Genomic DNA, 19054 nt, shown 5'->3' with positions numbered 1-19054 from the left:
TTGGTGCTTGAGTTCCTCCAGTTAGCCAGTCAGATGGGGAGTGCGGACGCTGTTCACTGACGCCATTGATCGTCAGGACCAGAGCCCCTCCCCTTTCTCTGCCGTGCTCGGGTGACGCTGGTGTACGTGGCCAGCGTGCACGTGGTGTTCGGCGGGTATATCTGGTCTCCCCCGACACAGCGTGGGTGCCTCTGCTCCGAGATGGTTTATCTTCATTACTTTCCATCCACAGTGCCTTCCCTCCTGCCTGGGATACATGTAAGCTCATACATTGTCACCTTTTACCATCCATGTGGCTGTTTGAAATTGGTCTTGCCTTTGTTGTTTAATTTCCTGTTTTTGTTTCATATAGCACAGTCCACTATGGTTGGATGTAGATACTTGTAACAGCCTTAGTACATTTATTTATCTCTTTTGGCATAGACTCCCTTATTTCACCATGCTCCTTAGAGAGACAGTATTGGTCCCTTTATCCACACTGAATCTGATACATTGTTTCCATCAATTTCTCCCCAGGCAGACTATATTGGCACTTTTCTCTGATATCCTATCTATGTCGGTTCTGGGGGTCCCGCGCTGTTCCTTCGGGGGGAACTCTGTGTATCCGGCTCGCCAGCGCGCATGCCGCTGCACCTCAGCTCCCGGGAGAGATGCCTGTTGGTCTTGGCTCTGTACTTGTCATGTCCTACCGCAATACTCACATGTAAGTGTTTTAGGGTGAATCAACCCCTTTTTCGCTGTGAGTATGCGCTACCATTTAATCTCACTTTATGTTGCATCATTTTTGTAGAAATCCCTGACCATCTGGCCCCTGATGAGTGTACTCCACACGAAACGCGTCGGGCATTTGGGACACCAACATATGTTTACATTGCAACTTCTCAGGAACAATCTACATGGTTTCTACTTAATTGTCTTTCTTGTTGTGCTGTGGTATCGTTATTTGTATATTTTATGCAATCTCTGTACATGTATTTAATCGCTCAACGAGATCACCGTGTGGCGCCAAGTTGAGTGTATCCTTGGTGCCAATCGCCTATGCACAAATACATGTGCTGTGATTTTGGAATGATATTTATTACAATGTCTTTCTTTACATGATGTGGTCCTGGTTTGTATTGTTTTTATGCATGTTACTTGACCAATAAAATTGCATTATTACCCCTGGTACCTACATTTCTTCCATGACCTCATATAAAGTCCCAACTCTTATTATTATTTTATGTTTGGTATAAAGGGAACTGACCGTTCAGTCTTTTGGGATTAGTATTCCTGGAATGGGTCCAGGAGTCCGGAGACTTTGTAGAGACTTGGGAGGGATACATTCCCCAATCCTGGGTCTATGTTTGGTATTAAAGTGATTGTAAGGGTAATTTTTAATTTTTTCTTTTAAATAACAAACATATCATACTTACCTCCACCGTGCAGCTCGTTTTGTACAGAGTGGCCCCGAACCTGCTCTTCTGGGGTCCCCCAGCGGCTCTCGCGGCTCCTCCCCGCATCAGATAATCCCCTGGGAGAAGCGCTCTCCCGGGGGGGGTTACCTTGTGGGCGCGCCCCCGAGTCCAGCATTCGGTATCCATAGATGCCGAATGTATGACTCAGCCCCGCCCCCCTGGCGCCCGCGTCATTGGATTTGATTGACAGCAACGGGAGTCAATGGCTGCGCTGCTATCAATTTATCCAATCAAGAGCCGGGAGCCCATGGAGAGAGAGAGACAGCGCGCCCCCGCCAACTGAATGAAGGGGTTCAGGTAAGTAAAACGGGGGGGGGGGGAGCCGGTGACTGCCATGTTTTTTTTTCACCTTAATGCAAGTGAAAAAACACGAACCTTTACAACCTCATAAAGGAAACTGGTCGTTCAAGCTTTTAGGATTCGTCAATCCTGGTATGGGTCCTGGAGGCTTTGTAGAGACTTGGGAGGGATAAATTCCCCAATCCTGGGTCTATGTTTGGTATAAATGGAACGGGTTGTTTAGTCTTTTAGGATTAGTTAGTCCTGGTATGGAGCCCGGAGGCTTTGTAGAGACTTGGGAGGGATACTTTCTCTAATCATGGGTCTATGTTTTGCCAGTAGCCAGCACCCTGACCTCCTCCTATCAGTAAGGTCCCTCAAGCTCTCCAACACAGCTGACTCGCTCCTTGAGCTGCTTCTCCCTGCTATATAGAAATGGCAAGAGGCTGTAGCCAGGACACATTTATGGACTAACATTGCTTAGAAAGGAATATAATGCAGCCACAGCAGGAATGTTCTGTCTGTAGACATGATTTTTCTGAATTCTCGTCCCCCTGCTCTTCCTATTGACTCACCTGCTGCAAAATTGCATTGAATAAGCTGTTTGTGCCCCCCCCATTGGGGAGGTTCACCTTCACTTGCTGTCCCCGATGACCCTAATGCCCCGTACACATGGTCGGATTTTCAGACGGAAAATGTGTGATCGGAGCTTGTTGTCGGAAATTCCGATCGTGTGTGTGGGCTCCATCGGACTTTTCCCGTCAGAATTTCTGACACACAAAATGTGAGAGCAGGCTATAAAATTTTACGACAACAAAATCCGATCGGTTAAATTCCGATCGCACAAAGTGCCACGCATGCTCAGAATAAATAAAGAGATGAAAGATATTGGCTACTGCCCCGTTTATAGTCCCGACGTACGTGTTTTACGTCACCGCGTTCAGAATGATCGGATTTTCCGACAACTTTGTGCGGCCGTGTGTATGCAAGACAAGTTTGAGCCAACATCCGTCGGAAAAAATCCTAGGATTTTGTTGTCGGAATGTCCGATCAATGTCCGACCGTGTGTACGGGGCATTATTATTCCCGGAGATAGATTCCCTGATCCTGGTCTAGCTGCTGCTCTGAAGTTTTATAATGCACCCTAGACGTGCAATTCGTTTAGTTCTGAATTTGTTTGTTAATGAATTTTGACAAATTCGTTAATTCCGAATTTCCGAAATTTTTCAATTTCCGAAATTTCGAAATTTCGAATTTCTGAAAATTCAAAATTTCCGAAATCGAAATTCAAAATTTCAGAAATTGGAACATTTTGGAAATTCAAGAATTAGAAGATTCAAATTTGGAGATTCGAAATTTCGGAAATTCGATATTTCAGAAATTCGAAATTAGGAAATTTGAAAATTCGAAATTAGGAATTTCGATTAGAAATTTCATAATTCAAAAATTCAAAAATAAGAATGAAAATCTGAAAAATCAAAAACCCGAAAATCTGAAATAATAACTAATAATAAATATTAAATTATAGGTATTGGAATCTCCTGTCAAATTTGGATGTTAGTGAACGTAACGAGTACGAATTTATCAGAAGTTACAAATTATCTGAAATAACGAATACCGCATGTAAATGAATGAAACGTAACGATCTAATAATAATAAATAATAATAATAATAATAAAACCTTTTTATTATTATTTATTATTAATTTGTTCCATTCCATTTGTTTAGATGCGGCATTCGTTATTACGGATAATTTGTAACTTCAGATAAATTTGTATTTGTTACGTTCACTAACAGCCAAATTTGAAAAGAAAATCACATTACCTATAATTTAATAGTTAGTTATTATTATTTAGTTATTATTTCAAATTTTACTGATTTTCTTTCTTTTTTTCAGATTTTCGAGTTTTTTGAATTTCCGAATTTTCGAAAATTTCGGAATTCGGAAATTAGAAAATTAGAAAATTTGAAAATTCGGAAATTTGAAAATGAGAAAATTTGAGAATTCGGAAATTTGAAAATTTTAAATTCGGAAATTCGAAAATTCAAAATTTGGAAATTCGGAAATGTAAAAATCTGAATTTTCGAATTTCGGAAATGTTCAAATTTGCAAATTTCCAAAAAAAAGCAAAAAAAACCCAAATGAAACGAAAATGAAAACAAACACATTTTTTTGTCAGTGTACATGTCATGTCTAATGCACCCCACCCCCCACCTCTCCATTGTCAGTTAGTCACTTCGTGCAATTTTAATTTACCATCAAAGTCTCCATACACTGAAGACGTTCCTTGATCTCACGTAATGTATCCATTATTCAGAAAATTCATGAAAATTGATAGTGTGTGTGAGTGACATGAAAGGGCTCCTGGAATCTCCATACAGTCACTGTCATTATTCGCCGTGTTTCTGTGATCCAAACTCTATTCCGGAACTGCTGGATAAATAGCGCCTTATCCAGGAAGTATCTAATAGATCGACAGTTCTGAATACACAATGGGCCACAGAGTCACTAAATACTTTTTTTTTTTTGGCATGGCTCCAACCCTTAATCCTTAAAGTGATTGTAAACCCTCCATATCCCCAGTTAAGTGACCGGCCTCAGGTGATACACAGAGATAAAACAAATCCTCCTATGTGAGTTGTACCTGTTTATCTGCAGTCTTCTCTCCTCTACATCTGTTCAAAGTGCTGAATTTATAAAGCTTGTCTGAGCATTCAGAAAAAAAAGGGGGGCAGAGAGCAGAAATGACACTCTGCAGAGCTCAGTGAGGAGAGCTTTGCGAGCTGATTGGAGGGACACATCCACTTTCACAAACCAGGAACAGAGCTGAGGCTGTTTATCACAGGTTGTGTGCTGGAGCTCCCTTCCCTGTCACCTTTTATCTCTTGGTGTCAGGAAAACTTGTCAGAGGTGACTCATGCTGATAGCAGAGGAAGGAGGCAGCAGACAGAAATGACACTTAGTGCTCTGGATTGAGACAAATACACACTATAGAGGGATGTGCTTTGTTCATATTTCATGTCTGAGGTTTACAACCACTTTACACTCTTTTTTTTTGGATTTTTGAGGACCTATAAATACAGTCCATTTCACTGCTTTATGTCCTTAGGCTGTATAAAAAAAACGCCCTGGGCTTGAAGTGGCATAAACAAGCTTCCTCCAAGGAGCCCGGGACCGCGGTAAACCGTTGGAATAGCAAGATACAAAGGAGATCGGGAAACATCAATTTTCCTATCCAGGGCCGTCTTTATAGCATCATGGGCCCCTGGGCAAAGTAATACACTGGAGCCCCTACCAGCTGGCCCCAATTTAGGCACCTACCCTCAAGAATTAAAGTATAAATAGTTGATAATGTTAAACATTAATAGTATTTATTAGTACTTTAAATAAAAACGATTTTATCAATATAAAAAGCATTCCATAAATCAAAGACTAAACAACAGAAATGGCAAAATACAGGGGCGCAGGCAGAAGGGCACAGTACAGGGGGGAGCCAGAAGGGCACAGTACAGGGAGGGAGGCAAAAGGGCACAGTACATGGGGGGAGGCAAAAGGGCACAGTACATGGGGGGAGGCAAAAGGGCACAGTACATGGGGGGAGGCAAAAGGGCACAGTACATGGGGGGAGGCAGAAGGGCACAGTACATGGGGGGAGGCAGAAGGGCACAGTACAGGGAGGGAGGCAGAAGGGCACAGTACATGGGGGGAGGCAGAAGGGCACAGTACATGGGGGGGAGGCAGAAGGGCACAGTACAGGGAGGGAGGCAAAAGGGCACAGTACATGGGGGGAGGCAGAAGGGCACAGTACATGAGGGAAGGCAGAAGGGCACAGTACAGGGAGGGAGGCAGAAGTGCACAGTACAGGGGGAGGCAGAAGGGTGCAGTTCGGGGGGAGGCAGAAGAGCGCAGTACGGGGGGAGGCAGAAGAGCGCAGTACGGGGGGAGGCAAAAGGGGACAGTACGGGGGGTGGGCAGAACAGCACAGTATGGGGATGAGGCAGAAGGGCACAGTACAGGGGGGAGGCAGAAGGGCACAGTACAGGGGGGAGGCAGAAGGGCACAGTATAGGGGGGAGGCAAAAGGGCACAGTAAAGTGGTGGAAGCATGGAAGCAGAAGGGCACAGTACAGGGGGAGGCAAAAGGGCACAGTAAAGTGGTGGAAGCAGAAGGGCACAGTACATGGGGGAAGGCAGAAGGGCACAGTACAGGGGGGAGGCAGAAGGGCACAGTACAGGGGGGGCAGAAGGGCACAGTACAGGAGGGGAGGCAAAAAGGCACAGTACAGGGAGGGGAGGCAGAAGGGCACAGTACAAAGGTGCAGGCAGAAGGGCACGGTACAGGAGTGCAGGCAGAAAGGCACTGTACAGGGGGAAGGCAAAGGGGCACAGGGGAACAGTACAGGGGTGGAGGAAGAAGGGCACAGTACAGGGGGGAGGCAGAAGGGCACAGTACAGGGGGAGGCAGAAGGGCACAGTACAGGTGTGCAGACAGAAGGGCACAGTACAGGGGGAGGCAGAAGGGTGCAGTATAGGGGGAGAGGCAAAAGGGGACAGTACGGGGGGGCAGAAGGGGACAGTACAGGGGGGGCAGAAGGGTACAGTATAGGGGGGAGGCAGAAGGGCACAGTACAGGTGTTGAGGCAAAAGGGCACAGTACCGGGGGGAGCCAGAAGGGCACAGTACAGGGAGGGAGGCAAAAGGGTACAGTACAGGGGGGTTTGCAGAAGGGCACAGTACAGGGGGAGTCAAAAGGGCACAGTAAAGTGGTGGAAGCAGAAGGGCACAGTACAGGGGGAGGCAGAAGGGCACAGTACGGGGGGGGGGGCAGAAGGGCATAGTACAGGAGGGGAAGCAAAAAGGCACAGTACAGGGAGGGGAGGCAGAAGGGCACAGTACAGGGAGGGGAGGCAGAAGGGCATGGTACAGGAATGCAGGCAGCAAGGCACAGTACAGGGGGAAGGCAAAGGGGCACAGTACAGAGGGGGGCAAAGGGGAACAGTACAGGGGTGGAGGAAGAAGGGCACAGTACAGGGGGGAGGCAGAAGGGCACAGTACAGGGGGGAGGCAGAAGGGCACAGTACAGGGGGGAGGCAGAAGGGCACAGTACAGGGGTGGAGGCAAAAGGGCACAGTACAGGGGGGAGGCAGAAGGGCGCAGTATAGGAGGAGAGGCAAAAGGGGACAGTACGGGGGGGCAGAAGGGGACAGTACAGGGGGGGCAGAAGGGTACAGTACAGGGGGGAGGCAGAAGGGCACAGTACAGGGGTGGAGGCAAAAGGGCACAGTACAGGGGGGAGGCAGAAGGGCACAGTACAGGGGGGAGGCAGAAGGGCACAGTACAGGGGGGAGGCAGAAGGGCGCAGTACAGGGGGGAGGCAAAAGGGCACAGTACGTGGGGGAGTCAGAAGGGCAGAGTACAGGGGTGGAGGCAAAAGGGCACAGTACAGGGGTAGAAGCAGAAGGGCACAGTACGGGGGGGCGGCAGAAGGGCACAGTACAGGGGGAGGGCAGAAGGGTAGAGTAAAGGAGGGAGGCAGAAGGGCACAGTACAGGGGGGTCAGGAGGGCATAGTCCTGGGATCAGGAGGGCACAGTACAGGTTTCGGGATGCTGCTCGGGACACGGTCATCCTGGGACACCTTAGTAAAAATCATTACTGGCCTGGCAAATCCAGGACAGTTGGCAAGTATGATGTCCTGGGACAGCTTAGTAAAAAGAGTGACTTGCTCAGCAAATCCGGGACAATTGTCAAGTATGATGTAATGCAAGATTATCATGGGTCCCCCATGCACCTGGGGCCTAGTACCCATGCATTAACCCCTTTGAGCCAGCGCCTCCTGGCCCTTCAAGGGATTTCAGATGCTGAGAGGCGGGGTTTGTGATCATGTAACCGCCGTGATTTGCTATCATGGTGATCACATGATCGGAAAGCTCCCGCTTGTAAGAAGCGATTACGGAGCTTACAGTTAGCCGCCGGTAACTATGCCGCGGAGCGCTCAGGGCATGTGTGGTCTCAGCACAGCTGTGTCAGCTAATCGGTATGCAAATATTCAGCCTCTCTGCGCCGAAGGCCCACCCGCCGAAAAGGCAGCATATTTGCATGCCACCAGCGCCTAGGGGGGTAAGACTGCCCTGCCCCCCATCCCCATGTGATGAATGAACCTGGACGCGATGATGATTTAGTCACTTCCGGTTTTAAAGCCGTTATTCCTGGGCTACTGTAGCCAAATACTCAAGCACAATCTGTGAGCAGCTACATAAATAGTTATGTAGGGAGGGGAGGGGCAGAGGAGCTGGGCCAGCACAGACAGTAATTAGACACTGCCAGGAGAGGAGGGGGCTATGACAGGAAGGGAGGGGGCTATGACAGGAAGGGAGGAAGGGGGCTATGACAGGAAAGGAGGGAGGGGCTGTGACAGGAAAGGAGGGAGGGGCTGTGACAGGAAAGGAGGGAGGGGCTGTGACAGGAAGGGAGGGAGGGGGCTGGCGCTTCCTGGAGTAGTCCATTTTTTTTTTTTTAGTAAGTTTACCTATGGAAAGGAAAAATACTACAAGTAAACATTTAATATTCTCCTTTTTTTGGCACTTTTACCCGCAATGACTTCCATAAGTTCAATATATAAGGAGAAATGTATTGGTGAACTCATCTCCACCCATCTTTCTTACCTTTAAGTGGAGGTGTGTAGAGGACACCATGGGGACTGATATAGGACACCCCATCCCAACCATCCGCATCTGGGCTATTATCATCCGCCACGTTGCCACCTGCCATTCAAAGAATTACTGTCACGCATTCCAGTTTTTTCTTTTTTTTCAGTGTTTCAACTTTAACGCTATTTGGACCGGAACCATATTTACCGATGTATCCTCCGCCCCCTCCACCGGAGGAGCAGCCGCCACCACCTCCTCCGAAGCCACCTCTAGTTTCCCATCCCCACTTCTTCAGGGCTTGGGGGCAGGACTCCCCTCCGGTGCCACCATCCGCCAGCGACTTGCCTGCCCACGGGAACGCTGTGTGGTCACTCCATCCTCCTCCCCCACCTGTGGCATAAAAAAAAAACATGGCCCAGCATTGGCTCATCCGGTGGGTTTTTATACAACTATCCCTCCTATTATTATCTAATCAAGGTTGTATGGCTCGTGGCCAGCTTGGCCAGCAAGGATGTTATTAGTAAAATATTAGACATGTGCAATTCGTTTAGTTCCGAATTTGTTTTTTTACGAATTTTGACAAACTCATCAATTCCGAAATCTCCGAATTTCTGAAATTTCCGAATTTTCGAAAAATTCTAAATTTCGGAAATTGGAAAAATTAGAAATTTTGGAAATTCTAAATTTCGGAAATTAGAAATTCAGAAATTCGAAATGATGGAAATTCAGAAATGCGAAAATTTGTAATGAGGAAATTCGTAATTTTGGAAATTTGAAAATTCGGAAATTTGAAAATTCCGAAATCTGAAAATTTGAAATTCGAAAATCCTAATTTTCGGATTTCCGAATTTTCGAATTTATGAATTCCGAATTTACGAATTTTCGAAAAAAGCAAAAAAACGAATGAAGCGAAAACGAACACATTTTTTGTCAGTGGACATGTCTATGTCTATATTGCTAATTCCAAATAGTCATAATTAGGGATGCACCGATACCGGTAATGGTACCGGTGGTGATACCAAGCATTTGTGTGGATATCGGTACTCACCCAAATGCTCCTGATACCGACAAAACGATACTTTGCGTCAATACAAAATAAGTGGGTGCAAATCGCACTGCTAAGAATCGCCTGAACAGGAATGTGGTGCGATTCCTGTCCAAACCACATGCGATTTCCCCCAAACACTCCTGTCTGTGTGTATAGAAAGGTAGAAAGAAGAAAGCGCCATCTAGTGGGCAGTTCAAAAAATGTTAGAACTCACAGTACATATGTAGAAATAATCTACATAGGTGTGCCAGTCATCTGATAAAAGCAAATAGATGAAAAAATGTGTTTTGTTTCGTTTCGATTCGTTATTTCCATAAATTGGTTTAGTTAAATTTATTTCATTAGTTTCATTTGTTTTTGGAACTAGTTTTGTTTATTCATTTTCAAATCGATTAAAAAAATTTTCAAATCAGTTTCAAATAATTTTTGAATTCAAAAAGTTTTCGATTTCGAATTATTTTCCAATTTCCAAAAAGGATAACTAGAATAGAAAATAAAGGAATAGAATAGAAATGTTATTGCTTTATTCTCTATTCTATTTAATTCTGTTTGACCCCTTTCACACTGAGACGCTTTACAGGCGCTACAGCGCTAAAAATAGCGCCTGCACAGCACCTGTAAAGCGCCTCTCCTGTCTCTCCAGTGTGAAAGCCAGAGGGCTTTCACACTGGAGCGGTGCGCTGGCATGATGCTAAAAAATGTCCTGCAAGCAGCATCTTTGGAGCGGTGAGGGAGTGATGTTTATAACTGAATGGGCGCCGTTGTAGAACCCCCGGCAAAGCGCTGTTGTAGCAGCGCTTTGCGGGTCGTTTTAACCCCCGCTAGCGGGGCGAAAACCCCTGCAAAAACTACGGTAAAGTGCCGCTAAAAATAGCGGCGCTTTACCGCCAACGGCCCGACGCCCCAGTGTGAAAGGGGTCTTTGGAAATTGGAAAACTACTCGAAAAGTTTTCCAATTCGAAATGTTTTCCAATTTCCAAAAATAATAAAATAGAATAGAAAATAAAGGAATAGAATAGAAATGTGATTGCTTTATTTTCTAGTCTATTTAATTCTCTTTGGAAATTGGAAAACGATTCGAAAAGTTTTTTGAATTCGAATTTGAAAACTATTTGAATTCGAAAAGTTTTCCAATTCGAAAGGTCTTCCAATTTACAAAAATAATAAAATAGAATAGAAAATAAAGGAATAAAATAGATATTTTATTCCTTTATTTTCTATTCTATTTAATTCTCTTTGGAAATTGGAAAATTATTCGAAAAGCTTTTGCATTCGAATTCGAAAACGATTCGAATTTCGTCCGAATTTTTTTCTCGTTATTTCGGATCCGTTTAAATTTGGTACTATTCTAATTCGGAAATTCGGATACATCCGAATTTCCCAATACCGAAAAATTCATCAGAAATGCACCATATTCCTGTTCAAAATCGCATGCAATTCTTTGCAGTGCGATCTGCACAAATCTTTATTTTATTTTTTGTGCTGACGCAAATCGGACTGCAAAGTATCGGTACTCGGTATCGGCGAGTACTTGACCAAAAGTATCGCTACCCGTGCCGAAAAAAAAAAAATTGGTATCGGTACAACTCTAGTTATGATTTAGATAACAGCTTCAGTTTATTCTGACAATGAATCTGTAAAAACATTTTATTTTTGGTTGGTGACCCCGATAAGAGATTTGTCCGGGTTTTGTCGTTTAGCTGTCTAGTTGCTGGGTGAAGAATTCTTATATTCTTGCATATATTAAGGTGAATAAAAACGAAGTGACCCCGCCCCCCCCCCCCCAGGGAATTTACCTGCCGCCCCAGATTTTCCATTCAGGCCCGGCACGGTGAAATTGTTCTCCAGCCGCTCTGGTTGGACGACGTTCACTTTTGCCTTGTAGGCTCTGCCGCCTCCCCCTGCGGCGATCAGCAGCGGGACGTACTTTCCATTCTCCATCTACGACAAATCACAGTGCAGGATAAAGTTACAATGTATCATTAATAACAACAACAAAAAATTCAGAGATTTGGGGAAAGATCAAAGAGTGGTGATGTTGCTTCCAATGAAAAATGTGAATTTATTTTGTTCAGGACTAGAAAAATGTCAGCTGGAATCTGATTGCTTCCCATTGTATATACCCCATGTATACCCCATTCTATACACACCATTCTATATACACCATGTATACACACCATTCTATATACACCATGTATACACCATTCTATATATACCATTCTATATACACCATGTATACACTGTTTTTTTCATCAGTTTTTTTTTTGTGGGTGTAAGCCCACTTTGGTCAGTTGTTTGTTCTATTTCCTTAAGCCTTGAACACACAATTGGATTTTCCGCAGACAAAACCTCGGACTTTTGTCCGAAGGCGCGTGCCTGGATCTTGTCTTGCATACAAACGGCAAGGAATTGCCGGCCAACAAACACGAACGTAGTGACGTACTACGTGGTTTTTCAGCTCTTTCGCGCCACCCTTTGGGCTCCTTCTGCTAATTTTGTGTTAGTTGGAAGTTTCAGTTCGCGCTTTTCATTTCGTGCTTTTCATTTCGTTTCTGAGCGGCCGTTTGTCAACCAGCCATGTTGCGGAATCGGAGGAGATAACGTGTTATTTATTATTGGCCTTGGAGTTATTGCTTTGACCCAAGTCCAGTCCAGGAACAGGAGGAGGAGGAGTTCTTGGACCAAAAATTGGTTGCTTTATTAATGGTGACCAATTATGTCATATGCCTTTGCTGCGGGAGCTCCAGAAGAATAATCCGGATGATTTTCGGAATTATCTCCGGATGATGGACCCCTACTTTCACCAACTCTTGGCATTGCTGACCCCCTATATTAAGAAGCAGGACACATGCATGAGGCTTTTATTTTTTGGTTGAATAATAATGATTTGATTTGGTATATTTTCTATATTTTTGGATGCATAGAATGCACTTCTTGGTTAAGTTCTATTGGCAGATATCATGTCTAATTTTATTTGTTTTCTTTTTTTAATGCACAATAAAAACATTGTGAACAATAATACTTGGCTATGTGTTTTACTTCAAATGACAGTTTGGGAGTCGGCAGTTACATTTCATAAAATACAATGTAACATTAACAACGGACACCAACATAGTTGTATCTTTGATATAAATAAACTACGGGATAATAATGGTGTTGTGGTAACTTGCACCAAAAAAAACAAATAACAACAACCATAATAATAATATTCTTGATATCACTAGAAAAAAAATCCTTTGAAAATTTGTTTGCAATAACTCCATCAGTATCACCAGCAAAGCAGCTTCATTATTATCCCATTAAAGTAGAAGAGAATTGTGCGCTGCATTTCCAGATTTCATAATTTGCCGCGTCACAAAATGTTAATTCTCCATTACGAACGCAAGTTTACAAGACCGACCGCTTCCGGCTCGTTCCTAGCTTTCTTTTGGTGGTATTTGATCATCTCTGCGGTTTTTATTTTTTGCGCTATAAACAAAAAATAAGCGACAATTTTGAAAAAAAAACCCACAATATTTTGTACTTTTTGCTGTAATAAATAGCCCCAATTTTTTTTAAAAAAAGCTATTTTTTTTCTCAGTTTAGGCCGATACGTATTCTTCTACATATTTTTGGTAATAAAAAAAATTGCAAAAAGCGTATATTGATTGGTTTGCGCAAAAGTTATAGCGGCTACAAAATAGGGGATAGATTTATGGCATTTTTATTATTATTATTTTTTTACTAGTAATGGTGGCAATCTTTTTATTTGAGACTGCGACATTACGGCGGACACATCGGACACTTTTGACACATTTTTGGGACCATTGCCAATTATGCAGCGATCAGTGCTATAAAAATGCACTGATTACTGTATAAATGTCACTGGCAGGGAAGGGGTTAACACTAGGGGGCGATCAAGGGGTTAACTGTGTTCCCTCAGTGTGTGTTCTAACTGTGGGGGGAGGGGACTGACTATAGGAGATGACAGATCGTGGTTCCCAGCTCGTAGGAACTCACAATCTCTCTCTCCTCACAGAACTGGGAGATGTGTGTGTTTACACACACACCTCCCTGTTCTGCCTCTCATGCCCGCGATCGCTCGTGGCCAGCTGTCATCGCGACCGCCAGTCACGAGCATCGGCACCCCTACTGTGTTAAAGGGACCGGCGTACAGCTACGACGGTTCGCGGGATCGTGCCGACCTGCCGCAGTATAATGACGGCGGCTGGTCGGCAAGCCGTTAAACCACAAAATATGCTGGTTGGTTACCTGGATTTGGTTTAAATGGGCTCCAGCTAGGGTTGCCACCTCATCCCTTTAAAACCAAACACATATGAATTACACGGGTTCTGAGGCTAATTTAATGCAGATAAGGCACCAAGTGAGTTTAATTACCACCTTAATCAGCCTCAGAACCTGTGTAATTAATATGTGTTCGGGTTTAAAGGGATGAGGTGGCAACCCAAGCTCCAGCCATCGCAATGAAGAAGTCCTTCCTACCCAGGTGGTAGCAGAAGAAGTCCTGCAGTCCAGCACAGAGATAATTGCCACTGAACTGGAGGCATGTGAGATGAGGGGGAGGACCTGAGACCTGGGGGGGGGGCAGCGGGCACAGGGGTGGGCATAACAGGGATCTTCTGTAATAGGTTGGGCAAAGAGTGTTTTATTATGTCCGACTGTCTGTGGTTGTTATAAGGCCATCTGCATGTACATCGTGAACACCCGAGGAATAGATGGTGTATGGTGGGGGTCAGCAACCCTTTTCCACTTAAGGGATTCAATGTATGTGAATGCATGGAGGGTCGCATTCCCCTGCTAATAAATGAACATAATAATAATACTAACATAGTAATAATAACAGTACAGGTTTACCTCACTTTAAGGTGCTTCACTAATACAAAGCCAGTTCACCCCGAGGGAGAGCATATGGCTGGTGATTCCATATTTACTGCCCCATCCTGGCACCCCAGGGTGGCTGACGCCAGCCCTGCCAGCCAGCATGGTCTGGAGAAGGGGGTCCCGTCCCTAGGGAAAATGGGATCCCTGTCCCTAGGCGAGATGGGGGTCCAGTCCCTAGGGGTGATGGGGTCCCTAAAAGGGCCCCCCCATTGCAGTGTCCTCTGTCCCCTGCACCCCCCACTGTAGTGTCCTCTGCCTCCATCGTGTCCTCTGTCCTCAGCCCCCATAGTGTCCTCTACCCCATAGTGTCCTCTGCTCTTATAGTGCCCTCATAGTGTCCTCTGCCCCCAAAGTGCCCTCTGCCCCCATAGTGTCCAGTGCCCTCTGCCCCCATAGTGTCCAGTGCCCTCTGCCTCCATTGTGCCCTCTGCCCCCATAGTGGCCCCCATAGCGCCCTCTGCCCAATAGTGACCTCTGCCTCCCTAGGGCCCCCCCATAGTGCCCTCTGCCCCCCCCCCCCCCGTAGTGGCACCCATAGTGCCCTCTGCCCCCATAGTGTCCTCTGTCCCCATAGTGCCCCCTGCCCACATAGTGGCCCCCATAGTGCCCCTTTTTCCCCAGCCCCCATAGTGTCCTCTGCACCCCACCCCACAGACACACAATCACACACTGTGCAGGTAGAACTCTCCTACCTTACACAGGTGTAAGGATGAGCTCAGGCGTGTTCGCAAGCCGCACGTGCAGAGCCCGCCAGGAAGTCGGCACTGCACAGCGCTAATCACAAGCAGGGATACGCTGTCCCAGGGCGTGGCTGCAGAGATTGGGAAATGTCTCACTGCTTGTGATTAGCGCTGTGCAGTGCCGACTTCCTGGCAGGCTCTGCACATGCGGCTCGCGAACACGCCTGAGCTCATCCTTACACAGGTGTAGAGAAGAGCGGTGAGCAGCTGGTATCACAGGGTATGTCCATGGGCCAGGTGCACGTGAATTAATCACAGGCACCGATGGGCCAGACAATTAGCAGTGGTGGGCCGCGGGTTGCCGACCCCCGTTGTATGGGGGCATGAGGGCAGTCAGAAATGGGGACACTTGCTCCATGAGAGGACACTGATGGGGATACTTGCTCCATGAGAGGACACTGATGAGGATACTTTCTCCATGAGAGGACACTGATGGGGATACCTGCTCTATGGGGACCCTGATGGGCATACCTGCCCAATGAGGACACCTGCTTCAGGGGACACTGATGGGGACAGCTGCTCCATGAGAGGACACTGATGGGGAAACTTGCTCTATAGCAGGGGTCTCCAAACCTTTCAAACAAAGGCCCAGTATACTGTCCTTCAGATTTTAGGGGGCCAGTGAGGGTAGTAAATGTCCTGGGCCCAGCATCAGTGAGAATAAACATGGCCTCTTGGTTTGTGCTCAGGAGGAGAAATAGTGCCCCATCATTGGCTGAGTTGAGAGTTTAGTTGAGTTGCATCTTGATATAGCGCGGTCCTTTACCCAGCAGGGTCCCGACGCGCTTACAAACACATACACAAATACACATACTAGGGCCAATTTATAGACAGGATCTGATTAACATACCATTGGTATTAGCTGGAGTAATAGTACCCTATCATCAGTATCAGTGGAAGAAATAGTGCCCCATTGTTGATATTATTGGGAGGAGTAGTATCTCATATCACTGGCAGAAGTAGTGCCCCAGGGGCCGGATAAAGGCGAGCAAAGGGCTGCATCTGGCCCCTGGGCAGCAGTTTGGAAACCCCTGCTCTATGCGGACACTGATGGGGATACTTGCTCTATGGGGACACTGATGGGGACATCTGCTCTGTGAGGACACTGATAAAGCCACCTGCTTTCTGGGGACAGTCTGATGGGGCCACCTGATCTATGGGGCACACTGATTGGGATAACATCTATATGGGGGCACACTGATAGGGACACCTGATGTAAGGGGCACTCTGACAGGAACACCTGATCTATGGGGTGCACTCTGATGGGGACACCTGCTCTATGGGGACACCTACTCCATGGGGACATCTGCTCTATGGGGACACCTGCTCCATGAGGACACTGATTGGGACACATGCTCTGTGAGGACACTTATGGGGACACCTGCTCCATAAGGACACTGATGGGGACACCTGCTCCATGAGGACACTGATAGGGACACCTGCTTCATGAGGACACCGATGGGGATACCTGCTCCATGAGGACACTGATCAGGACACTTGCTCTATGAGGACACTGATGGGGACACTTGCTCCATGAGGACGCTGATGGAGAGACTTACTCCATGAGGAAATTGATGGGGACGCCTGCTCTATGGGGCCACCGATGGGGATACCTGCTCTATGGGGACACAGATGGGGACATCTGCCCAATGAGGACACCTGCTCCATTGGACACTGATGGTGACACCGGCTTTATGAGGACACTGATAGGAACACCTGCTCCAAGAGAACACTGATGGGGACACCTGCTCTTTGGGCATACCTGATTTTAAGGGAACTATGACAGGGACACCTTCTCTATGTGGGCACTTTGATGGAAACACCTGATCTATGGGGGGCACTCTGATGGGGACAACTGCTCTATGGGGGCACCCTGAACGGGACACCTGATCTATGAGGGCAATCTGATGGGGAAACCTGATCTATGAGGACCCTCTGATGGGGACACCTCATCTATGAGGGCACTCTGATTGGGAAACATCTCTATAGGCAACTATGATAGGGACACCTGATATAAGGGGCCCTCTGATGGAGACACCTGATGTAAGGGGCCCTCTGATGGAGACACCTGATCTATAGGGGCACTCTGATGGGGACCCTTGCTCTTTGGGGACACTGTGATTGGGACACCTGCTCTATAGGGACACTGATTGGGACACCTAATCCATTGGGACACTGATGAGGACACCTACTCTATGGGGACACTGAAAAGGACACCTACTCCATGGGGACACTGATGGGGACACATGCTCTGTGAGGACACTAATGGGGACACCTGCTTTGTGAGGACACTGAGGGGGACACCTGCTCCATGAGGACACTGATGGGGACACCTGCTCCATGAGGACACTGATGGGGACACCTGCTCCATGAGGACACTGATGGGGACACCTGCTCCATGAGGACACTGATGGGGACACCTGCTCCATGAGGACACTGATGGGGACACCTGCTCTGTGAGGACACTAATGGGGACAACTGCTCCATGAGGACACTGATGGGGACAACTGCTCCATGAGGACACTGATAGGGACACTGATGGGGACACCTACTTCATGAGGACACCAATGGGGACACTTGTTCCATGAGGACACTGATGGGGACACTGATGGGGATACCTGCTCCAGGAGGACACTGATGGGGACACTTGCTCTATGAGGACACTGATGGGGAGACTTGCTCCATGAGGTCATTGATGGGGACACCTGCTTTATGGGGCCACTGATGGGAATACCTGCTCTATGGTGACACAGATGAGGACCATCTGCCCAATGAGGACACCTGCTCCATGGGGCACTGATGGGGACACTTGCTTTATGAAGGCACTGATGGGAACACCTGCTCCAAGAGAACACTGATAGGGACACCTGCTCTTTGGGGACATCTGATTTTAAGGGAACTATGAGGGGGACGCCTTCTCTATGGGGTCACACTGATGGGGACACCTGCTATATGGGGGAATTCTGGTGGGAAAACCTATTTTATGTGGGCACTCTGATGGGAACACCTGATCTATGGGAGGCACTCTGATCAGGACAACTGCTCTATGGGGGCACCCTGAATGGGACACCTGATCTGTGGGGGCACTCTGATGGGACACATGATCTATGGGGGCACTCTGATGGGGAAACATCTCTATAGGCAACTATGATAAGGACAACTGATGTAAGGGGCCCTCTGATGGAGACACCTGCTCTATGGGGGCATTCTGATGGGGAGCCCTCTGCTCTTTGGGGACACTGTGATTGGAACACCTGCTCTATAGACACACTAATTGGGACACTTAATCCATTAAGACACTGATGAGGACACCTACTCTATGGAGACACTGAAAAGGACACCTACTCCATGGGGACACTGATAGGGACACCTGCTCTGTGAGGACACTGATGGGGACACCTGCTCTGTGAGGACACTGATGGGGACACCTGCTCTGTGAGGACACTGATGGGGACACCTGCTCTGTGAGGACACTGATGGGGACACCTGCTCTGTGAGGACACTGATGGGGACACCTGCTCCGTGAGGACACTGATGGGGACACCTGCTCCGTGAGGACACTGATGGGGACACCTGCTCCACGAGGACACTGATGAGGACACCTGCTCCATGAGGACACTGATGGGGACACCTGCTCCATGAGGACACTGATGGGTAAACCTGCTCCATGAGGACACTGATGGGGACACCTGCTCCATGAGGACACTGATTGGGACACTTGCTTCATGAGGACACTCTGATAGGGACAACTGATGTAAGGAGTACTCTGATGGGGCCATCTGATCTATGGGGGCACTGTAATAGGGACACCTGATGTAAAGGGTACTGTGATGGGGACACTCTGATGGGGTCATCTGATGTAAAGGAGTACTCTGACAGGGATGCCTGATGTAAACAGGCACTGATGGGGGAACCTGATCTAAGAGGGCACTCTGATGGGAACACATGATGTTAGAGGGCACACTAGGGGGGACCTGATGTAAAGGGGCACTCTGATGAG

At 47.0% G+C, this 19054-nt stretch overlaps 1 protein-coding gene across 1 annotated transcript in view; it reads right to left on the bottom strand.

Annotated features, from left to right (window-relative positions):
* The window catches only part of ALK (ALK receptor tyrosine kinase), a gene marked incomplete in the record, with an annotated part of 645074 nt that overhangs the window by 88975 nt on the left and 537045 nt on the right, over positions 1 to 19054 (bottom strand). Inside the window, 3 exon segments of the mRNA XM_073628762.1 lie at positions 8401 to 8499; positions 8593 to 8775; positions 11230 to 11374. Of these exon segments, the coding sequence (XP_073484863.1) occupies positions 8401 to 8499; positions 8593 to 8775; positions 11230 to 11374 (427 nt within the window).

The sequence above is a fragment of the Aquarana catesbeiana genome, linkage group LG04 (genome assembly GCF_042186555.1).
Source record: "Aquarana catesbeiana isolate 2022-GZ linkage group LG04, ASM4218655v1, whole genome shotgun sequence".
NCBI classification, from domain to species: Eukaryota; Metazoa; Chordata; class Amphibia; order Anura; family Ranidae; genus Aquarana; species Aquarana catesbeiana.
The sequence above is the reverse complement of the archived record's forward strand: the minus strand, read 5'-3'. Positions and strand labels throughout refer to the sequence as shown.